Raw genomic sequence first — 24,847 nt, forward strand, 5'->3', positions numbered from 1 at the left:
CATAGTAATTATAGACATGAGCTTGAAGGAAATTAATTAAACCCTGAATATCACAGTTTTGCAATCCTAGGCTTTACCTAGTATCATCATCATTATTGGTTGTGAAAGAGCTGAAGAAGTGAGTCTTATGTTCATGAATATTGGCTTAATTTTAATGACATACTCCAAAAAGCCTGTTCCTTTTAGCTACATCTGAACAAAAATTTGTAGGGCTAACAATAAACTAGTTAATATTGTACTTTAGGTAAAAGCAAGCAAGCCATTTCATGTTCCTTGACTTTAGTCTTTAAGTTATAATTTATATGATTGTATAAAATTAGTTAATTAATTGCTTGGTTTGTTTCTTCTAGTCTCTTTTGGGAGAAAAAAATACTTGGAAATAGGCATTTTCATTATGTATTTTGGAAAAAGTTGGGTTTACAGAAGTCCCAAACCAAAAGGAAATTTTGTCACCTTTTAAGGCACAATAATACTTCCAGTTTTAGTGCTTTACACAAGAGCATAGCAGAATGCAAAAATCATACATTGTCCATAACTCTGAATACAAACTGAATCAGAGAAAAAAATCAGAGGGAAAAAAAAAACTTGGCATTATAAGATCCCAAAGAAGTATAATACTTCACTAACGTGTTTTCCTCTATTGTTCAAATAAACATTTAGTAAGCTTATGTATTAATGTTTTGTGTTCCTCAAATGAACACCCAAATGTATGGCTTAGAATCTTCAACAGTAGGAATATTGCCAAAAGAAAGAAAAAGGAGCAAGTATCAAAATAAAAACATGTTATAATCTGGGTATATAATAACAACTGGATCCCTTAAGTGCAAGCTCCAAGAATCTACTGTTATTATAGAGGTTATTATTTGCATGGTAAAAATTTTCTCTTGTAACAGAGTACAAGGGAAAGGGAAAAACAATCACTTCTTATTTAATTTTGGTTCCTGGAATGACAACAACCTTAGCATCAATTTAAGCACTGATCTGCCCTTCAGGAAATATTATTTAGAAACTTGGACTGATAGAAGAACGGTTTTCCTCAAGATTATTTATAGTACCAGTAATAATTTTTCTTTAGTGTCAGTATCTCTTTATCATCCAATGCTCTCTTTATTGAAAACACCAATTAAAAATTTTAATAATAAATTCATCAAGGCCATGATATTTTCAAAAAAGTTGATGCTGATTTTAGTGACATGAAATGGATTTATGTAAAATTTATTGTATGTCTTCTCTCATCATGTAACTGCTTAAGTTACATTTATACAAAATTATTTGTACTTAATATTTTTTACAGGATTTTATGTGCTACACCTAGAAGGACCAAACTTTTATGTACATATTGAAGTGAACATATTGAATTTCAAAATCCTGTAATAAAACTGTTTAAGAAAATAGGTGTGCTGTTTGTAGTAGGCTCAAGTCCATATATATTAAGGCCCATGATTAGGAGAAACCACAAAATTGAGATGAAGGTAAGTGCCATATTTGCACTATATTCTGTTAGAATCCCAAATAATTTGCTCGTCTTGATTTGGTCCTCCTAAAAATTGGGGCAATATTACAATTGAGCTTATGTACATTTAAAGGAAACACTGAAGTTTAGGATCAGTGGCTTCTTCAATAGATAGCAAAATAGCATTGCTCCATTTAAAAGCACAACAGCAAAATATGGTAGTGGATGTTATGACAGAAGTGCTGCTTGGAACATGACTGTTGATGATCTAAGTAGATGAGTTAAAAGAAATGAGATTCCAGGAACTGCTCAGGAGACATGGGGTTAGTTAATAATGCCATTTAGAACAAAGGTTGAGGCAGACAACTGGTAAGACTGGTCAATGAAACCATGAATGTAACATTCGAGACAACTGGAAGAAGTAGGTCAGGCAGGATTCGCTGATTTAGAGCCATGGCTAATTCAGCACTTTGGACAGTTCCCAAAGACATGTTGCCTTCCAGGCACTTTGATTATTTACCCTTTAGATTACCAGATCAACTCATTTAATCCTACCTCTTGGTGTCTCACTTATACCTGCATGTGACCTTAATCCCAAAGGAATTATCTGTATTTAACTAAAGAACTCTGTGGTCTGTTTCACATGAAGCCTACATCTTCAGTCCTGACATAAAGATTCATAGTGTTGCGTTACTTGATTTTACATCAGGCTCACCACTGGGCTTTGTTCTATTAACTTAATTTTAAACTTGATTCAATATGAAAAGATAAGGATGAGATCATCCAAGTCACGGAAAAGAGGCTGTTTATCAACACCTGATGGTCCACCAGAACCAAATCCTCTGGGCCATTTACATACAAGGGCATTCAGCAGCTGTTGTATAACAAACTGAAATGAGGTGCTCAGACAGAGTGAGGAGTTGGTGCTGCGGAGAAAAGGAATCTGCTAAAACTGTGTCTAGGATCATGGAGCATAACCGTAGATAGTAACTCACGCACATTAAGGCCTTCCTTGCAGTCTCTGGTAAATAAAAGAATTGCTCTTTTGGGGCGAGTAATTTGAGCCAATTTCTAGGAGGCAGATCTGCAATTCAAGAAAGTCTACTTTGTTTCTAATCAAAGGACAAATTTCATTTTAGCTACATCTTTAACCAAGATTAAAACTAGAATTATTGACAGTGAGACAAAAATGCATACATATCAGAAATACTTTAAAAATGTATTCTTCCTCACAACTACTTTTCAGGTAGATGTTTCCTGTTCTGAAACTGAGTAGTGGGGGTGAACGCTATAAGACTGGTTTCTTCAATGACGGGCATCTTAGCTAGACATTTTATAGAGGATTTTCTTGATCTTTGCTAATCAAAATTGAATGGGGTCCCAGTCCCTGACAACAAATGCACACGTTGGTAAGTATTTATGAGCAAGAAGAAGCAGAGACTATCTCCCTACCTCCAATTGCATTAGCAGTCTTGATATTCTTGTTTCTGGGTTGGAATCAGACCTAACATAGCTAAAAGATCTATAACCTTAACACTGAGAGTACACCTCCTGCCAAAAAAAAAAAAAAAAAAAAAAAAAGCCACTAAGAGTAACCCAATTTCTTCTTACTTTCTTACTTTCTTTAGTGGAGTCACAGATATCAAAGATGAATTTTCTAGTCTGGCTGAAGGCTGTAGAGTACTGAGAAGACATGAAAATGTTTTAGCAAGGAGAAGGAAAGGGAGCAATGGTCCAAACACTATAGAAAGGAGAATAGATAACATAGAAAAACTGGGATTTTATTGAAGAAATTTTATGAGAGATTGATGTCATGGAAGTTTGACAAATATAAAAGCTCTCAGATTTTTCTTTGTCTGGCTAAGGAGCACATTATTGTTATTCTGTATATTCTGAAAGCATCGACAGCAGAAAAGGCATTCCCCAGGTTTCCTTGACAAATAACACACTAAGTGGTAGCCCTGAGCCTTGAGTTTATGATCAGTCCTGAAGGAATAATAGTGATTTTCATTAGAATGTCAATTCTACTGGTTCCTCAGCTGTAATTGTAAGAAAATCTGAAGATCCCGAGATTTGAGAATGCTACCTAGGTGTCTGCCCAGACGGTTATGTGACCTGAAAAAGGAATATTGTTTTCAACCAAGTATACCATGTGTATTTGTAAGCAATGGTATTGATTCCACAAAGTCATATATACAAAGTCTTTTTTGTCAATGATCAGCTCTATGCATGTGGAGGCAATTAACAAGCTGGCATCAAACTTTAGCAAACTAAACTTTCAATACTGAAAAGATGTCTGAAAAAGATTCAAGACAACCCACCCTGGCTCATAAAACTTGGCTATATTGTTATGGTTTCAGGATAGTTTCCTCAAAATTTAACTGGAACCTAAAATTTACTTTATTTTAAAATATTGCTATTAAATTTCATCCTGAGAGTACTGGAGATTTAACATGAACATTTGGTTTAATTTTTTTTTCACCTTCTATACAGTTAACAGAGTTTTTATTTCTAAAAACAAAAAGAAAAGGTCATATTGTTAACGATACTACTTTTGAGATGCTCCTGCATGTTAAGCTGCTGGTTTTTTTGTTATATAAATATAATATTTATATTTGCTTTTATATTATAACATATATTTATATTTATGTATGTTACATATATAATATTAAATAAGGTAATTAAATACATTATTATTGACAGACATACAAACTAATGAATGCCACTAAATAATGTCACAAAACTCACAAGAAAATATGCTACAAAATTTATTGTTTATTTACTCTGACTTCTTTGATATAAGTACTTTCTATGATTTATACAGTTATTTTTCATATAGTTTAAGCAGCTTATATGAGCAACACAGCTTTTATATTTAAAATATTTTCAATCAACCTCCATCATTACTTATTTTTGACAACATGAACAAAAAACAATACTCATGTGTAAAACCATTTTCTTTTCCTGGGTATTTTTGCCTATTTCCTATAAATGTGGCAATAAGCAACTAAATGTCTTAGCCATAATGTAGGCACATGTCTCAGCCTAAATTGCCTTAGGAATGCAAAGTAAAAGAAGAGATTTTAATATTTCTAACAATATAAAATATTAAGTTCCTAAGTAACTCTAGTCCACTGGGCACCTACAAGTAAGTGAAGGAGGAAGTAGAGGGTCAAACTATTAATGAACCCAACTTACTTGCTAATGGGAGACCTCAAGTATTTGATTGACTAAGCAGCAATGCATATATTATTACTTTTGTTTTTAATATCACTATTACTTTTAATACAGTAAAACTGGATTCATCTTTGAACTTACTAATATATACAAATATAGTTCACACATACAATGGCTATGAAATACATAATTCCATTAGACATAAACTATATGCCTGTAGATGTCACTTAAATGTATAAATGTGATCATATCAACACGTTATTTATTTGTGCTTTTCAATGCTACCGTTCTCCTTTTACAGATAATTCTACTGAGGTTCACAGATACTAACAGAGTTATTTAGTATTTATAGTGGATAAGTAATAAAGCCAGATTTGGAACTGAGACAGATTCTGGTTCATGTTACAGTGCTCTTTCCACTGAAAGATACTTCCTACATTCAAGCTTTTAGTGTCATCTATTGTTCATGCTTGACTTGAGTACACAAGGAGACTTTTCTATTGCAGTAGAGCTTGGGAGAGCAAGCACAGATCATATTTCCTCATATTTTCCTACTTCATCATTTTGCCTGAGATGCAAGTGAAGGCCAGTGAAGTGAAGGAACTAAAAAAAACCCACACATAGATAAGGACAGGACTGCAACTCAAGTCCTGTGCTCTTTGAGATGTTATCTAAAGATGAAGATAATTTATTTGGAAGATCACAGCTTAGTCTCAGGAGGCCATCACAAGTATATTTCAGTGGGCATACATATCTCTCAGCATCTTAAGAGTAGAATTATTCTAGATGTGTCCTAACTTTTTATTTAGAAAATATATTTCTAAAATTACCTTATTAAAGCTCTCAAACCAAAAGCAGTAGCTTATCAGTAATCTGGCATCCTAACGCATTTCAGCAACAGAGAAAAATGTGATGCAACAAGGAATAAATTTAGCAGACGAGCTGTGCTTACCTTCATAAGTCCCACTTTCTAAGAGAGCACCACTTTTCTCCAATTCCATAAAATCTTCAACGGTGATGAAAATATAGTCCACTCCAGGGACCTCACCCTCCTTATGTGGCCTTGTGGTGCCTGAATAAGGAAAAATTAAAAACAAAAGAAAGACTCTAAGTGATTTGTTGCTGAACTTTAGAAATACCACCATACTTCTGAATATTCAATAACACTTGTTTGTACATCCTGCGAGTTGGCAGCCTGCATTTGTCCTTCTGTTTGTTTGGAAACAGAAAATAGCATGGGTAAAGATTAAAGTAAATATACAAAGCATTCTTCTTCATCAAGCTTATAAAGAGTTCATTGCCATGGAATGCAATTGCATACATTTCTTACAGTGGAAAATGCAGACCATTGTGCCCTTTTTTGAAGGGGCGTTTGAATATTGGGCCAGAAGTCTGCTAGCTCAGGAATTTACATATCTCACTTCTATGAATAAACCTTTATTGTTCTGTAGATTGCCTTGCTATGACATAAAATACAATGGAAAATAGGAATGTTAGCAGCATGTCAATGCATCTTTCTATTTTCATGATCTGCTCCTTTGTAAGGGTACTTTTGGTTTTCATTTGTTAACTTGGCCCCCCAAAATAACTTATATGTGATTTAAAGGAATACAAAATCTTTACTATTACTTAAAATTAATTAAATAATAATTGGAATTGGTGATAATTATAATTGAGTTAGTATTATAATTCCAGTAATAGTTTCCTTTCTTTCCCTTCCCTTCCCTTCCATTCCCTTTCCTTTATTATTGCCTTTAATTCTGACTGAACTGGGAAGTGAAATGCTCTGAGGGGTTGCTTCATGGGTCAACCACTCTTGTTTCCTACAGGGTAAATGGGACTTCTGTGGCCAAGGTGACAGAAATATCAACCTGTGGCTCAGTGCAACTGTGCTAGAGAAGTCAGGCTTCCAGATCTGCTGTCCAGTTCATAAGGCAGGAATCAAAATAGAGACATATTAAAGGTTGTGGGTGTGTTTTCTGGTGCACTTCCCTCTCTGAACATGCCCTAAATTCTCTTCTTTTTCTATGCCACCTAATAAAACATTTTGTGTGGTCAGATTGGATTTCCATAATGCATACAGGCAAATAGTTTATAGAAATATACAAAGGGCAGATATATATAAGCAAGTATTAATACATTGGCAGGATTGTTCACATTCAAAATTTCCTCCATATTCTCCATATACTAAAAAAAGTATTTTAAACCCTTAAATTTAATTTTCAGTCTATGAAATCTTTATCAACTAGACCGTGAAAATAGCCAATTGGTTCTCCTTTTGGTCTGTTAGGATCAGATTTGAACTGCAGATGAAAGGCATAAACTCATGCCAGAATATACAATGTGCTAGTGAAATTGATTTTGTATAAAAATGAATAATTTTCATTGAAAACATTTTTTGAAGAGATTTGAAAGCATTATTTTCTAAAATTAAATTTTAGAACCCTTCTTTGGAGGCTGCAAAACAATTTTTTTCCATAATCACATTTAATGACTTTCCCCTAAATTTGTTACTTCATTTGTTTAACTGAGCCATATTTTGCAATATTTCCTACTGCTTTTATGCTATACAATATAAACCTCCCACACCTAATATGCACAGTGTTGTCAAATTAATGTTTCTATGAAAACCTTAACTTTCAATATCCTGACTTTTACATGCTTAACCCTTGTGAATTAAAAGCACATTAACATAGTTTTTGGCAATCAATTTGTTTTCTGTTTATTTAGAACACACTCTAATCATTAAGAAAAATAGCATAACAAAGATTCCATTTTCCTTACTAATTTATCTGCATACTTCAGAAGCTACATGCTTTGATTAATTAAGTGCTTGCAGTGCGGTAATGCATTCCTAGCACAATATGAGCACAGGACCACATGCTTGAGGCCAGTCCCTAAGTTTGCTTCTGGACTGGAATTACTTGACTACACCAAACTCTAGTGGACATGTTTGTGGTTGTGATCTTTTGGAAGGACCATCAGTACTCTGGTTCACTGGGTAGGTTTTCCATCTCTATACTGCACCTCAGGACAATGTGACTGAACTCTTGCCTTGGGGATACAGACTCCTAATGGCTACATCAGTGTCGCCTGTTGCTACTGACCTGCTTAAAGCTATTTGGATGGGGGGCTCACCTACCTCACTGTGGCTTGAAGAAGTTCTATACTATAATTCCAAATGCTACAATTCCCATCTTTGACATTCATCTCATGTCTTCTTTTCTCATCCTCTTCATTTTTATAATTATAACCCCCAGGCTCTTGTTCTCTTTTAATTTCCCTCATGTTCACCAAATATGGCTTCAATTCCCTCTCTAAATTCTAAAGACTCTAAATTCTAAACAACCTAGAATCCCATCTTTCCTTTAGCTCACCTTCACCATTTCCCCACTCCTAATAAGCTCCCAAGTTTAATATTGGCTATTTCATTCATAGACTGTTAGTTGCTCCAGAAAACAGTGGACATTCATCCACTGAGAAAGCACCCTACAAATTCAGGTTACCTAATATCAGTTTGATTCAACTGATGATTGGCAATCCTTTTATATGTCTTCCTTCTCTGTCACAATCAGACCATTTTCTAATACTCAACAGCTGTCACTTTCAACAGAAGACATTAGTGCATTCTCTTTGTGGTAAAGAAAGAGATAATCTGAAATCAAATTCCCCAAAGCTCATCTTATTTTTTAAGTTTGTTTGTTTGTTTGTTTGTTTATTCATTCATTTTAAATGTTTATTTATTTCAGAGAAAGACAAAGTGCCAACAGGGAGGGGCAGAGAGAAAGGGAGACACAGAATCCGAAACAGGCTCCAGGCTCTGAGCTGTTAGCACAGAGCTCAATGCGGGGCTTGTATGCACAAACCGGGAGATCATGACCTGAGTTGAAGTCAGATGCTTAACCGACTGAGCCACCCAGGCACTCCAAGTTTATTTATTTTGAGAGAGAGAGAGAAAGAGAGAGAGCAAGAATGAGTTGGGGAGGGGCAGAGAGAGAGAGTGAGAGAGAATCCCAAGCAGGCTCTGCACTGTCAGTGCAAAGCACGACGAGCGGCTCAAACTCACAAAATGTGACATCAGGACTTGAGCTGAAATCAAGATTCTAGATTAACCAACCAAACCACCCAGAACCCCCTTCTCAAAGTTTCTTAATTTGTACTTTCGTTATCTGCATTCTCTTCACCCTTAATTGGAATCATCCATCTATCTTGTTAAAATGAATCCTTTCTCTTCTGCTTTCTTGCAGGTTAGTTTTTTTTTTTCTTTTTTAAAATCAGAGTTACATATGCAGATATTTTGAAGTCAACCATTCTACAGAGCTCAGTATTTGAGTAAAAGCAGACTGTCATCACCACTCCCCAAAACCTTCCCTTCATCCAGAGGCAAAGACTCAACATTTTTAGCTGATTCTTTTGTTTTTACCTCCATCCATTTAAATAATTTATTTATGATGTCCTTCTTTCTTTTTTTCTTTCTAATGTTTATTTATTTTTGAGAAAGAGAGACAGAGTATGAGCAGGAGAGGGGTAGAGAGAGAAAGAGACACAAAATCTGAAGCAGGCTCCAGGCTCTGAGATGTCAGCACAGAACCCAATGCGGGGCCCGAAGTCACCAACAGTGAGATCATGACCTGAGGTGAAATCAGACACTTAAATGACTGAGCCACCCATGTGCCCCCTCCCTTGTATCTTTGTGCATGTGTTTTACTTTAGCTATTATTTCCTGATTTCTTGGTAAAGCGAATGAGGAGTTAGCTGTTTCTTGCCCATGTTGCCTACACCTCACTTCCTCCCTCTCTCCTCCCATTCTCCCAATACCACAAACTTGTGTTTAGATGACTACTTAATGTTTACAATGACAACACTATGTAAATCTATTTCCACCTGAACCTTGTGATGTGGTAGTAGACTAATTTTCCTTTCTTGCATAACTTTTGTTTACTCTAGATTTAGTGTTTCCATTTCCAATTTCCCTTATATTAATGGAGAATTCAATTAATTAACACCTTCCTTGTTGGATAAATCAACTTTTAACATATACAAGTATACTTAATATTTCATCAGGTTTATCCTATTGAAGAAATTGCTCCTGGAGCCTCTAACCTGCTCCAATCCAGACCTGCTGTCCCATGACACAGCTGTCATCCTGGGATCATCTTTGCCATCATCCCGGGGATTCACTTTGCCTCTTCCCTGTGTCATACTGCTCTTTTCCCAGATCCCATGTCTTTTTTGTAGTCTATTCCCTCGTTTTGGCAGAGCACATCTGCCAGAAGCTTTCTGTCAAAAGCTTTCACAGAAGCTACATTTTCTTTTCATGTCTGAAAAATACTTTATTCTATCCTTATGGTGGCAAATCGGACTCAGCATTTCAGGAAAATTTCATAATGAAAACATATTTTCTCCACCCTGTTCTTCTGTTAATGTCACCACTATTATTCTAGCCATACATGCTTTGAACCTTTCTCTCAGAGTCACAATTGGGGTGTCTGTCCCTCACTTGTTTATCCCATCTCCAAATATTTGGCAAATTCTGTGCCCTGTACCTCCACAATGTTGTCCTTCCCTTCTGTACTATCTCTGTTCTAAAATTGCCCTCCTGGACCTGGTACTGGCTATGTCACTGTTGTGACTGCCTCCCCCTCTTAGTTTATCATTGCACTCCCCAATTACCCTGGGAAAGCACGAGGCTGACCTCTAGTCAAGAGATTTGGTTGAAAACATAAGGAGAGGAAAATACTGAAATTTTAAAAAGTCAGAAAAATCTAAGATTCTATTATTGACAATAAAAGGCGATTCTGGCATGCCAGGTTGTAGAGTCTCAGGATGGACTTTCCTTTATGGAACATGTGAGGAGAATAATTTGAGAAGTTTCCTCTTAAGAAATATCTTCCTTTGAGCTTGTCATGTGGCATTCTCCTTTCTGGGTACCCCAAAATTTCCACCATTAGCATTACTCTTTGGTTTAGGCCAAACAGAAACTATCTTTAAAACATAAGCTATAGTAGATGTGAATGTGAGCCAGGCAATGAAACTGCCTGGGTTTGGTGGAGCTCTGCCATTTGCTATCAGTATTACCTTGAGTAACGTATAACTCTAGTTTTCCTATCTATAAAATATGGTTAATACCAGTAGCATTTTGGTTGATTTGAAATCAAGACATTTGAAACCAAGAAATGAAAAACAATCAAGGATTCTTCAAATCAAGACAATGTCTGGAACATGTGAAGCACTCAAAAAAATTATTTATATTAAGTATTGTTGTTTGGAAGAGCAGAGATGACACCATGGATTTTTTTTCCACATGAATTCTTGCCACAAATATTAATTGAGCACTTACTATATGCCAAGTACTATTCAAGATACTGAGGATATATTTTTGAATAACACAAAGTAGGACCCTTTCTTTTGTGGAACTTATATTCTACCAAAGAGAGACAGAGAGTAAACAACAACAACAACAACAAAAAATAATTAAAAAGTAAGTTATATAATATGCTATAAATAATTAAATTCTAATAAATGACCATAAATCATTTTCACCTATGGATTATTAGCGGGTCAATTACTTAGATTTTTAACTGTTAGTTTACACAAATGGAGCAAAAGCTTGAAGAGAAGAGAAAGAGAGAGAGAGAGAGAGAGAGAGAGAGAGAGAGTGTGTGTGTGAGAGAGAGAGAGAGAGACAGAGAGAGAGAGAGACCAAAAGGATCTGAGGGGAAATAGAGATCTACAACAGTTGAGGGCTGCAGGCTTCCCAGGGGCGAATGCTGGCTTGGCGAAAGATCTCTGGGAGCCAGCAAGAACCTACTTATATTTTGGAAAGAATCACTAAATCCCTAAAGAGAAATTTTACTTATTTCACATATTGCTTGTTTTAGCTTAGGTCAACTGGCTTACACATTGGTGCCCAATACAGGTATTTTTGAACTTTCAAGGTTATTCTCACAGGATTGATAAATAGGACAGTGCATGATAGGCTCTGATGACTAGCGTATGTACACACACAGAGACATATATATCACCCCAAATTTTTAAAAGAGGGAAGTGTAAGCATGGTGTAGCAGAAATGTTTTCAAAGTTGGAATTCAGAACATTTGCATTCTATTTTGGTTTTAATAATTTAGGTTTGTGGTCTTGGATTAAAACATCATTGAAGTTTATTTATATATTTATTTGTAAGAAATCTCTACAATCAATGTGGGGTTCAAACTTACAACCACAGGATTAAGAGTCACACGCTCTTCCGACTGAGCCAGCCAGGTACCCCGACATATGTATGGTCAACAGACACATGAAAAGATGCTCGACATCACTCATCATCAGGGAAATACAAGTCAAACCACAAGTGAGATAACATCTCACACCTGTCAGAGTGGCTAAAATGAAAAACACAAGACACAACAGGTTTTGGTGAGGATGTGGGGTAAAAGGGACCCTTGTATACTGTTGATGGGAATGCAAATTTGTGCAGCCACTCTGGGAAACAATATGGAGGTTCTTCAGAAAGTTAAAAATAGAACTACCCTATGATTCAACAATTGCACTGCTAGGTTATTTACCCAAAGAATACAAAAATGCTGATTCAAAGGAATGCATGCAACCTGATGTCTATAGCAGCATTACCTACATTAGCTAATTACAAAACAGCAAAACATTTTTATGCTGAAATAAGTATAGTTACTTTCCCAACTCAGTTACCATCCCAAAGGATTATGAGAAGTGACAGTGAAGCAAGACTCACCAGTAATAGAAAGTTATCCCCCTGTGTTAGGAATAGAGTGGAAGCTAGTAGAATAAAAGAGGAAATACAGGGGATTAATCATATAGCTAAAAGCTGAAGCTCCTCTTCTTTTAATGCTCTTCTATATTTGGTTGGAACTTTCCTAAGTGGTGTTTAGATAAGTCCAAAAGAAATTTTATTATCCAGATTATGGCTTATAGATTTCATTCTTTGTCTCCCGGACCACTCCTCCAAAGGGAAAATAAATAGAAAGGAAACGGAGGAAATGCTACTAAATTGAGTCTTTGCTTTATCTCTGATCGCTTCGTTTCTTAAAAAAAAACAACGTATTGAATAATTGCCAAATTAAGTACTGTATGAATAACACCTTCTTCGTAAGTTAATAAAAGCATATAGTATTTCTGCTCAAAAGACATGTCTAAAGAGAATGAATGCTCCCAAATGGTTAGCTTATTATCGATACCTAGTGAAAGCATATCAAGGTCGCTTGTCATTTTGTTACCATGGCAACTGGGGGTGCCAAAATGGATTTTATTGTTGTTATTATTATTATTCTAGTTCGTAAATGAAGGAACATTGCTCCTTTTGCCTTAGGAAGGAAAGAGCATGATGTTTGTGGTAAATAGAATTCTGAAGCACATTTTGCCTCAGCCTTCTGATATGTTCTGATTTTAGCAAAATGCTTAAAAAAGCAGTCACTGGATTACAGAAAGGTATTATGATGGTCAATGCAGTTATCTATTGTAATCTATTTTGATGTGCAAAATGTTCTACAGTGTCCATTACACTATAGGCACCCTATACACATTTGCTATAGAAATGGATTTGGAATCAATCATTAATAGTCACTGTGTTCTAAGCAGATGGGTCACTGTGTGAGAATCTGAGAACTAAATTATTTTCTTATGCATGTTTCTGAATATATTCTCTCTTCACTCCTCGTGTTTCTCAACTGCAAGCTGAAGGAAATAAATCTTGACAGCTACAGTGACTTCCTCTAGATTCGACCTTTAATTAACTTACTCTTTAAGATTTCTGAAGACACTGCTTTAGTTTGTCAGTTACTCATTAGCAAGTGGGAACACCATCACCAGATTTGTGTGTGTGCTTCCAATAAAAACATTCAGGAGATTCCTTGGCCAATGCCCCTAATCAATTTTTACATAATCTGCTTAGATCTTAGGTTTTATTGCACTCATTTTCAATCATATAAAATCCAGAAGTATGATTTCATACAGACATAGAGTTAAGTTAGCAAGGAAAATCATTTAGTTTGGGTCACTGAGCCCTATGTGGTATAGATTATAAAACAATGTGAGCTTTATAGATTTCTTGTCAGCTGATGGGGTGGGTTGGGTTAAGGTCAAAAAGCAAAGTCTGCAATTTGGTTCAATTAATCACCTATTAGGTATAAGAACTACTTAGTGCCTCAATAAAACACTCCACATGTTTTATAAAATATTAAATATTTGACAGTTTCATGTGAAATGTATCAGTATTCAACTTAACAGTGTATTACTCTAAACCTTAATAATTATTTCAAAACTCTCTTATCCTCTAAAGTAGCAAGCTGTCAACTATTGTTTAAAGTTGCATTTGCATAGTTAATAATGTTATTCATTTTTCAGACAGAAGTTTTTGAAGAAGAAAGCTCTCCTCGAATATATCTGGATATAAAAGTTCAGACTAATGTCTCATACAGCACCAATTACTGTTTTACATCTTAACAGTTTGGATTGAGGCAGTATCATACCCAAACAAATGGCTCCTGAAATGTATGATACATCAGAATCACATGCAGAACTTGTTAAACACAGATTGAGGGGTGTCACACTCAGAGTTTCTGATTCAGTAAATATTAGGTGGTGCCTGAGAATTTAAATTTCTAACAAGTTTCCAGGTGCTGTTGATACTGCTAGTCTAGGGACAATGATTAGAGAACCACTCACTGCTCTAAACTCACTCAGATCTCTAGAAACCCAAACTAAAAGCAATATGATATCTCATTATTAATTTAACTACAACAGGTCATAAAGTATGTAGTTTGAGACCTTAGAATTCACCCTAGAGTAATGGATAGCCATGTCCTGGGTTCAGAGGAAACAAGCCATTCTTCATTTGTTGGTATATAGGTATATCACCGCTACTGAACATTGCTTTTCCATAGTTCTCTTTGAAGTTAATTGAATTTGGAAGACAATGGACAAATCCCCACTTATGTTTGCTCATAAATAACTTTCATGATTATTGGAAGTAACATAAACGATCTTGGTTCTACATATACAACAATATGGCTTAAATTCTGAAAGACATAGGAGGTTTGAATGTAGCTCACCAGGAGTGATAAACAACAATGTGGCAAGAAAAAAAAGTATATGATGCAGACGACTTCTTGGATTAAGAAAATACTATGGTAGTGAAAAAAAGGGGACAAATATGAAAAATTTGTGGATCTCTAACAAACAAGACAAAGTAGCATCTTCTTATTTCTCCATGCCAAGGTATCTGATTCACTAAATGTTAAATTACAGCTTGTCTACAACTATACTAATCAGACTAAATCAGGGAATGGGCATGCACTGTGGAATTAGTGCCCATAAATCTCTCTGTGGGAACAAATTATTTAGAAAAACATATCTTTTCATCAATTCCATGATTTCACTTATATAATTACGTCTCTGGTGTAAACACTAGAGAAAACAAGGGGTGAAGGTGAGAAGTGTCTTTCAAAACTCAAAGTTTATCTTACTGTCCTTATCACTTGAACTGAAAAACCCATGATGCTAAGAAAGAGAGATAGGCAATTTGTATGTAACATTGTGTGTCAACTATACTCAAATAAAATATGTATATTTAAGAAAGGTAAGCAATGTTTGGGTGATTGCTTCTGAAGCTGATGCATGCATATACATTTTGACTTTTAAGGCTCCTCCACTAAATGATCCTACCTAATTATTGGCAGTACCAAGGCATCACTGACTGCTGGTACACAAGCATCTACCCACTGAGGAAAAGCTAGGGCAAAGTGAATGATTTCCTAACTGCACAGCATTTGATTTATCACTCTTTCAGCAGCAAAGAAATCACAACCTGAATCCTATCCATTCCTTCACATCAAAGCCCATCTTCTCCACCTGGTGCCTTGTTGAGAAAACTCAGTTGCACAATTACTTTCCCCATCAAAGTTTTGCCTTTACCTCACTTGCATTCATGGTCCAGAATAATCCACTGCTCTTGGATGTAAAGACACAACAAGATAAAATGACTCACCCAAGTAAAATCAGATTCCTAAACAGTTAACTTCTTGCTTTTTGATCCATTCTCACAATATCTAAAGGAACAGGATAAAGGGACACAGGACTCTCACTTGTAAAATACAGTAACAAACCATAATCTCAAGATTCTTGAGTTGATTATTAATTTCCTGAAATTTTTAACAGTGTGGAAGAAGATGAATGCCCCTTTTGTTACCAATTAATTCAGTTTGAACTTCTGATTTTAATTCTTCAATACTTAATTTAGATATGTTCTATATCGGGCATTCTATAGGATTAATAAAGAGGTTTTGATTCCCTATTTTACTACTTAATAGATAATGTCTCGAGATTACATGCCAAGCTAAAAGAAAAGAAAGATCAGTGACTTTTTATAGAAACAATATATATTTAGTTTGAAGCTTTTATACTCTCCTCATGTAAAATTAATTTGGGCCAGGACTAAACTGCATAGATACCGCCAGCTCTCTGAGCAATGCAGAAACACTCTGTTCTTTGACCTTCACTGCATAGAGGGTTTAGTGGATCATAACTTTATCATTTTATCTCTATTAGAATCTTGCAATGACATTAACTTTTACTATCACCATATGTCTCTACGGCATTCTATATTCTGAAATGCCCAAGGTAGATGACAGAATACAGAGCCTACAGAGTACCAGAAGATCCAGAAGAAGGTAAGAAGGCAGTTAACTATTCGGGGATTTCAAAACATGAAAATGCTTTTCAGATTATATGGCACAAATCACATATTTGAGTGATCAAATCTATTTGTTGAGGTTCTCAAGAATATGCACATCAAATTATCTTGGAGGGAAGACAAAAATCTTATTATCACATTATTTATAGGAGAAAGTGATAGTCACATTCACATTCTACATTTGAAAAGAAAATTATTATTATCTGGTATAAAGATTAGCATTTACATGATAAAGTTGTATATAAAAAATATACACATGCATATAAGCTTTAAATTTAGGGCCAAAAAACTAGCATAATATATGAAAATAAGACAAAGAAAAAGGGAATTATCTTGGGTTAGGCAATTCAAGTATTTGATTCTGCACTGCATTACAGTACAATATTGAAAATAACTTAGCTAGAGGGCTTTCTCTAGATGAAACAGTCTGCTAATTTTTAATATATTCAATAATACATTTTTGAAAACTTCTATTTTATACAAACGTATCATTTGCCCACATACATATGAAATGTTTAAGAATGAGTAGTATCTAATAGAAAAAAGAAAACAGGTGTGCCTGATAAATATAGCAAAGTAAGGAATTGTATGAGAAGTTTATTTGTGTAAATAACATCAGTAAGTACGAATAATTATTGAGTCCTAACCTTGGGTGAGGCACTTTTCTCTGCATTTTGCATGCATTAGCTCTTTTACTTCTCTTAACAACTCTATAAGGTGAATAGCATTCTACCCATTTTACAGCTTGAGTAACTTGCCCAAGTCACAGGATTGCTAAGTGGCCAAGTCAGGATTCAAACCCAGTCAGTGTGACTGCAGAAGCCAGGTTCCTAAGTAACAGGGTGCTCCCTTCTCCCCTATGAAATGTTCTAAATAGATTTTGTTGTGAGACATGGATGGGGGTGGCAGGTCGAAGTGGTGGGGAATATGCTTCACGGATGGTGGATGGGAGGCCATCATTCAGAGGACATTCAGATAAGTGTTCTGCCAGAAGAGCATAAGGAAATCAGGAGTCAGATATCCTTTGGAGAAGAAGGGAGAAGTAAGGCATTCTCTAAACTGTTGCTGAGTTAGGGTAAATAAGTATATCCAGGAAGATAATTCAGAATGATGAGAAAGTAGCTGAGGAGCAAAAGGAGAGATATCTTTGGAAAGAAAAGCCCAAATTTGTAAAATTGAAAAGCTACAAACATTTTAAAAGAAATGTAATAGAATTCTGAGCAGAAGAAAAAGTAGTAATTCCCTCAAACTAGAGAAATTACAAAATATAAGAAATTGGATAAAGTTTTACTTATTCATAGTATATGTCCCTTTTTACAAGTCACATTACAAGAACTTCAATGAATATTTATTTGGTGCCTACACTGGCTTCCAGAAAGATGAAAAATGAAAAAGAAAATCCATCATTAAGGAGGCTTCACGTTATCAAGATACAGACAACTGCAGCCACCAGTATAAAAATTACTTCAAAATAGCACTGAAAATGACAAATATAAAATATATTTTAATATCCTTAAAAGAGATGATTAAAGCAAAAAATAGTAACAAAACATAGTGGGGTTTATAATATACAGTGAATTAGTACAAAGACTATGGGTGGGAATATAGTTTATGTGAAGTGGCCTATCACTTGATGGTTGACATAGAAAGTTAAAGATGTATAAATTAAATCCCAAAGCAACCTGTGAAAAAACACATACACAACTGAAAGAGATCATCAGTTTAGATTAAAGAGCAAGTCCTGACTATATGCTGCCTATGAAAACAGATTTTAAACAGAAAAACAACAAAAAGTGAAAGGTTTGAAAAAAATACGCCAAGCGGTAATTAAATGAAAGCTGGCATGCTATAATAACATCAGAAAAAGTAGATTTCAGAGCAGAAACTATTAACAGCAATAACGGGGGTCATTTCATGATAATAAAAGGATTGATTCATTAAGAAGAAAAAAAATCCTAAATGTTTATACATCCATCACAGAGATTCAAAATTTATGATGCAGAAACATAAAACCACAAAGAGAAATTGACAATTCCACAATTATCCTCAGAGATTTTAACACCCTTCTTCAATAACTGATAGAACAAGTACACAGGAAAAGATACAGATCTGAACAACACTAGCTACAAGTTTAGTCTAACTGGCATTTATAGAATACTTCACCTACAGCAGCATAATACACATATTTTTTACATGCATATGGAAAATTTACCATGATAGACCATATCTAGGCCATATAACAAGTTTCAATATTTTAATATGGTTCAAATCACAAAAACGATGTTTTCTGATCACAGTAAAATTGAATTAGTAACCAATAACAGAAAAACATCTAGAAAAGCCCTAAATATTTGGCACTAAAAAACATGCTTCCAAATAGCCCATAGATCAAGGAAGAAATTTTAAAAAGTAATTAGAAATTATTTTGAACTAAGTAAAAATGAAAACATAATGTCCCAAAATTTGTGGGATGGTACCAAATCAAGAATTAGAAAGTTATAATCCAAAATATCTATTATTAGAAAATAAGAAAGGTCCCAAATCAATGATCTCAGGCACTAGAAAAAAGAAGAGCAAATGTTGGTTTGAAAACTGACCCCTGTTCACAGAGGTCAAGGAGAGATGGAAGAAACAGTCAGGTCACTCCAGATTCATAGGTGGCAGGTTTAATAAGCGAGGGACCTTACAAAGGAGGCTGGCCACGAAACAAGTGGATCTCTGTGCCTGCCTGCTAGAATATTAAAAATTTATATAGAAGCCTTAAACAGGTTCAGTTACATATACCATCCAAATGGTCTCAACAACACTTTGCTCTCTCAAAGGCTGCTCCTTGAAAATAGCTCCCCCTGTGGGAACCCTGGGCAGAAGGCACATTTCAAGGACAAGGGAGGGGTGAGGAGCCTCTGATTGCCTGGATTCTGCTCCCAGGTCAACCAGTGGTCACATCTTTTTGACGATTTCCTCCAACAGTAAATTAAACCCAAAGTAAGAAGAAAGGCAATAATAAAGATCAGAGTAGAAGTCAATAAAATGAACAGAAATCAATATAGAAACAATAAAACCAACAACTGGTTCTTTGAGAAAATCAATAAAATTGATAAACATCTAGCCAGGTACCCAGGCTGATCTCAAAAAAGAAAAGAAGACACAAATTATGCAGATGAACCATGAAAGAAGTAAAACAACTAAAGATTCAAGATATGAAAAGTTTATTAATGAGATCATGACCTGAGCAGAAATCAAGAGTCAGTCACCCAAACGACTGAGCCACCCAGGTGATCCCCTCTTTTTAATGTTTATTTTCTATGTCTTTTTGTTATTACTTCCAAAGACACAACAGCTATAACCTGAAATATGGCCAATTACCAGGATTTTCTTTCAATATCCTATCAGACACTTTTCATTAGTCTTTTACTTATTTCAGCTTCATCTAAGAAGGGAGCTCTTAATTCTGGCTATGCATTAGAATCACCTGGGGAGATCTGAAAATCAGTGGCTCCACCTGGGATAGATTAAATCAGAATTTTAGGGTAGGCAGCCAGTGGCTGCTTCCCAGGTAATTTTAATGTCCACAGGGTTGTGGATCTCTGGATATAATCAGTAATTTGGTTTATCATTAGAAAGCTGAATGCTTTCATTGACTTTCAATTGATTGTTATCTACTGTGAAAATTTAGGAAGAAAGGTAAATTTGTTTTGAATACAGGAATTCTGATGCCTGCCTCTTCCATCTGCTATATAATTTTAGGTCTACTAATGTCAGTCTAAGATATTTTGCTATAGAAATTCGATACATTGCAGATTTACACAACTTTTACCCTGGGTGATCAGACCCAAGACTTTAAGAGTTCTGCAAGCTCATACTCTTACACATTTTGACTTCCTACATAAAACACTGTCAGGTTAACCCCAATGTGGTGATTAATTTCCTTTAGCTGGAACATTCTGACTCGTTGCCACTTGTTGATTTTGAGTGCCTTGTTAAACATTGTGTCTGTCTGGCAGGGGCACTTATTTCTTATAGTGGCTTGTTGAAAGAAACATTATTCTCTACTGTTCCACGCTTGGTCCTCTTTCCTGGGAGTGTATGAGTTGTAACCAAAAAGCAATAAGATTTTTTCAAATGTATTTTTATAAGATATTTTTAGCAAAACTGTCAAAGCTTGAACGTAAACATGAGTATTTACATCTTAGGAGACTATGCACTAATTCCAATGTATTACTCAAGTAATTTTTTTTTTCTTAAATTATTCTGCTTTTGGAATTGCTTTTGGATTCAGTGGCACCTTTTGTGAACATCTATCATGGCAAAATTTCATTGTCTGAGGCTGAATTTGGTTTATAAAGATAGCAACTGAAAGTCCTTCAGATAGAAATCTAATGAATTTTGTGGAATGCATATTAAAGAAGTTAATACCATCTAGTTCAAAATAGAAATATGATTAAAAATAAAGAAACTACTTTCTTTGAAACTACACCTGACTCTGAGAGTAACTGACAATTTTTTTTTCCCAGCAGTTGGTAGCAACCCAGGCATCAAATTATCCCTAGGGTAATAAAGTCATGTGTTTTGGCATAGTCGTTACTCTTGTTACCGTCATAAAGTCATACAGATGGGGACGGTGGTATACAAGGAAGGGGTTAGCCTCTGGACTGGTATAAATTATTTAACTTCCCTAACTCTAATAGTCCTCATTTGTAAAATGGGAATAATGCCAAACATGTGAAAATGCCCTGAGGATTAAATTAGAGAATATTTTAAATGTTTTATCCCAACACTTGCCACATGCTGATGTGCACAAGAGTCTCCTCATGTCTCATTAAGATGAAGTCTGGGGGTGCCTGGGTGGCTCAGTAGGTTAAGCATCCGACTTGGGATCAGGTCATGATCTCGTGGTCTGTCTTGATCTCTGTGCTGACAGCTCAGAGCCTGGAGCCTGCTTTGGATTCTGCATCTCCCTCCCTTTTTGCCCCTCCCTCCCTCTCTCTTGCTCTCTCTCTCTCTCTCTCTCTCTCTCTCTCAAAAATAAAATAAACATTAATTTTTTTTAAAGATTAAGTCTCTGATAAGTAGGCCTGGGCATGGCCTATAATTGTACATTTCTAACAAGCTCATAGGTGATGCTGATGGGTTACCCCTGGTGTTGGAAGGCTTTAGCCCAGCCTGTACTAGGCAAATTGGTACCTTAATAAGGGCTAATTTCCCTTCCTTCCTGTAAGCTATGTCTCCATATTTGTTGCTTTAGGGGTTTGGATTTTTGTCAACAATGTAACTATTAATACTACTACATGAAAAGCCTGCATGAAAGAAAGTGACTCAGGATGAGCATAATAGTAATCAGATGAGCCCCCATGTTCATGGGCTTAATATATTCACGCAATAATAAAAGAGACCTAGGTTCCTATCTTCTGTACTTCCATTCCAAGGGGTGGATAGACAAGCATCTGGGGCTCTACGGGGGGACCAAAGTCTCATGGTGTAGTGGTTTCCAAAAGCAAATGTCCCATGTGTCATTTCCATGAGAGGGGGCAAAGAAACTGGAACCAAAAGAACTGAAACCCAGGCAAAACTGGCTTTCAGGATCAGGTATTTTCACCAGCAAATATATCTTGAGTCAACAGTAAAAGGAGAGAGAGTCTTAAATGAAGTACCTACAGGGGAGTACACAGGCGGAGAGGAAGTTGTTTTTGTTATGAAATTTATTTTATGGGCAGTTATAATGAAAATGTATCTTTATCATTCCAAGTCACTGATGATATTCAGCGGTAGTTTTTGTCCTCCCTTCACTAAGGATTGCTGCTGGCTATTAATCTTTTCAAACATAATGAAAGATACAACCAATCAAGGTATATTGAAATAAAATTAAATCCTACTCAGCCCTAAATATTCTGCTTAAGGTGACAGGACGGTGTCTGGCTAACAAGCACAGTAGACACACAATAGTCACTTTGTTTCTTTGTACCCAGATAGTGTCACCTCATGCGCCAAGCAGCTACTTGAAAACAATCAAGAAACAGATGCATTCTCAGTGGTGATTTAGGGAGTTCTTGCAAGTAGGCTTTTAGCAATCCTTGACAAGGCACCTTCATCATATTTCATGAAGCTTGAAAAACACTCTGTCATCTTTTAAGATCCTTAGTACTATCTCTCACACCATGTTATTTCAAATCAATCATTCCATATCCTGGAAACAGTTCCTCCATGAGGCTCTGAAGTAGTTTTGATCCGGCAATAGTATTTTTACTGATAATGCAGACTCTCCAGACTCTGTTGAACACTTTAAGTTGCTTTCAGATAATCCAGGCAACAACACAAACTATAAAAATAAATACAGATACATACACACACTTAAACTTTCTGCCTTTGCATTTGGCTCACTTGGGTAATAGAAACAAAATAAGAATAAAACAAAAAAAAAAATTTTTCCCTGCTAAGTTAATTCCTTCGATGCTTACATTGTCCTGATTCACTGGATAGTCATCACTCCTGTGTTTCAGATTGTCCACTATAGATCCTCTATGTGCTTTGTTTTTAACTCCCTTTCTATTAAATACGTTCTAAGTATACAGACTTATTTTAAAGTATAGCCAAAGATTACTTCCTGATTAATAATAATAATAAACATAGTATTACTATTATTTCCTTAATGTTTATTTATCTTTGAGAGAGACAGAGTGTGAGCAGGAGAGGGGCAGAGAGAGAGAGGGAAACACAGAATCTGAAGCAGCTCCAGGCTCTGAGCTGTCAGCACAGAGCCCGACGCAGGGCTCAAACTCACAAACTGGGAGATCATGACCTGAGCCGAAGTCAGACGCTCAACTGACTGAGTTACCCAGATGCCCCAATAATAAACGTATTATTACTAATAACACTTCAGAAACACTGATTGTAAAGTCAACTAAAAATCAGGGTTCTTCTATCTTTTGACATTTGCATAGGTGAAATGTCACAACAATGACAAAAGAGAGAGAGTGAGAGATACTACTTTTGCTAGCCAGATAAGCAACCTCACTATTTTAGGAACCTACCACAGGTATGAGCACATGTGTAAGCATTCTTATAAGACTATATGCCTGAAATCCCAAACACAAAATGCTTAATTAACAAAGACATTGTTTTTGCAGTCTAATTTTGCAAAGTAGAAAACTTACAGCCTAAAAATGGAATATATTATGGTCACTCTATATGTATGTTTATTTTTTTATTTATTTTTATTTTTTTTTTTCAACGTTTTTAATTTTTATTTTTGGGACAGAGAGAGACAGAGCATGAACGGGGGAGGGGCAGAGAGAGAGGGAGACACAGAATCGGAAACAGGCTCCAGGCTCCGAGCCATCAGCCCAGAGCCTGACGCGGGGCTCGAACTCACGGACCGCGAGATCGTGACCTGGCTGAAGTCGGACGCTTAACCGACTGCGCCACCCAGGCGCCCCTATATGTATGTTTATTGTGCTAATTAGGATAAACTAATGATTGGAGGCACTGATAGATCCTAAAATACTTTAACCAAAGTAATGTTGAAATTTATGTACTTTTAAGGTCAAATATGTCTTGAGCATGAGGATCCTTTTTAAAGTGGTAATTTATATATGGTGCATATTCTTGCTGTCTGGTAACCACTGCCCTGATCTGAAGTGTAAAAGTAGAGGCAAAAAGGGGCACCTGGGTGGCTCAGTTGGTGAAGTATCTGGCTCGTGATTTCGGCTCAGGTCGTGATCTCATGGTTTATGAGATTGAGCCCCACATGGGGCTCTGCATGGACAGCATGGAGCCTGCTTGGGATTCTCTCTCTCCCTCTCTTTCTGCCCCTCCCCGTTCATGCATGCTCTCTTTCTCTCAAAATAAATAAATAAACATTTTGTTTTAAAGTTTATTTATTTTGAGAGAGACAGAGACAACACAGGTCAGGGAGGGGCAGACAGCGAGGCAGAGAGGAAGAATCCCAAGCAGCCTCCGCACTGCACTATCAGCACAGAACCTGATGTGGGGCTGGAACGCTGTAAGTGGTGAGATCATGACCTGAGCTGAAACCAGAGTCAGTTACTTAACCAATTGAGCCACCCAGTCACACCATAAATAAACTTTTTTTTTTTTAAGTAGAGGCAAAGACAACAAAGAGCTCAGAACCTAAAAAGAGAGAGAGAGAGGAAACACATAATCATCTGTTCTATGACTAGATGAGACACTAAGGACCATTTGAAATATCAGAACTGTATGTCTTAGGGGCACCTGGGTGGCTCAGTCGGTTGAGCATCCTAAGCTCGGTTTAAGCTCAGGTCATGATCTCAGAGTTTGTGAGTGTGACCCCGCATTGGGCACTGCACTAATAGTGTGGAGCCTGCTTGGAATTCTCTGTTTCCATCTCTCTCCCCCTCCCTGGCTTCTGCTGTCTCTCTCTCAAAATAAATAAGTAAACTTAAAAAAAAAAGAACCAAAAGCCTATATGTTTAGGCAGTTTGCATATGTACATACTTTACCTGAAGAGCATTTAGAAATTT

General features: G+C 36.0%; 1 protein-coding gene across 1 annotated transcript in view; it reads right to left on the minus strand.

Annotated features, from left to right (window-relative positions):
* MAGI2 (membrane associated guanylate kinase, WW and PDZ domain containing 2) overlaps nt 1-24,847 on the minus strand; it is a 1,334,434-nt gene that overhangs the window by 586,585 nt on the left and 723,002 nt on the right. The window contains exon 3 of the mRNA XM_049642268.1: nt 5,583-5,702. Coding sequence (XP_049498225.1) covers nt 5,583-5,702 — 120 coding nt within the window. The remainder of the gene's footprint in view (nt 1-5,582; nt 5,703-24,847) is intronic.

This window comes from Panthera uncia, chromosome A2 (genome assembly GCF_023721935.1).
Source record: "Panthera uncia isolate 11264 chromosome A2, Puncia_PCG_1.0, whole genome shotgun sequence".
Taxonomy (NCBI): domain Eukaryota; kingdom Metazoa; phylum Chordata; class Mammalia; order Carnivora; family Felidae; genus Panthera; species Panthera uncia.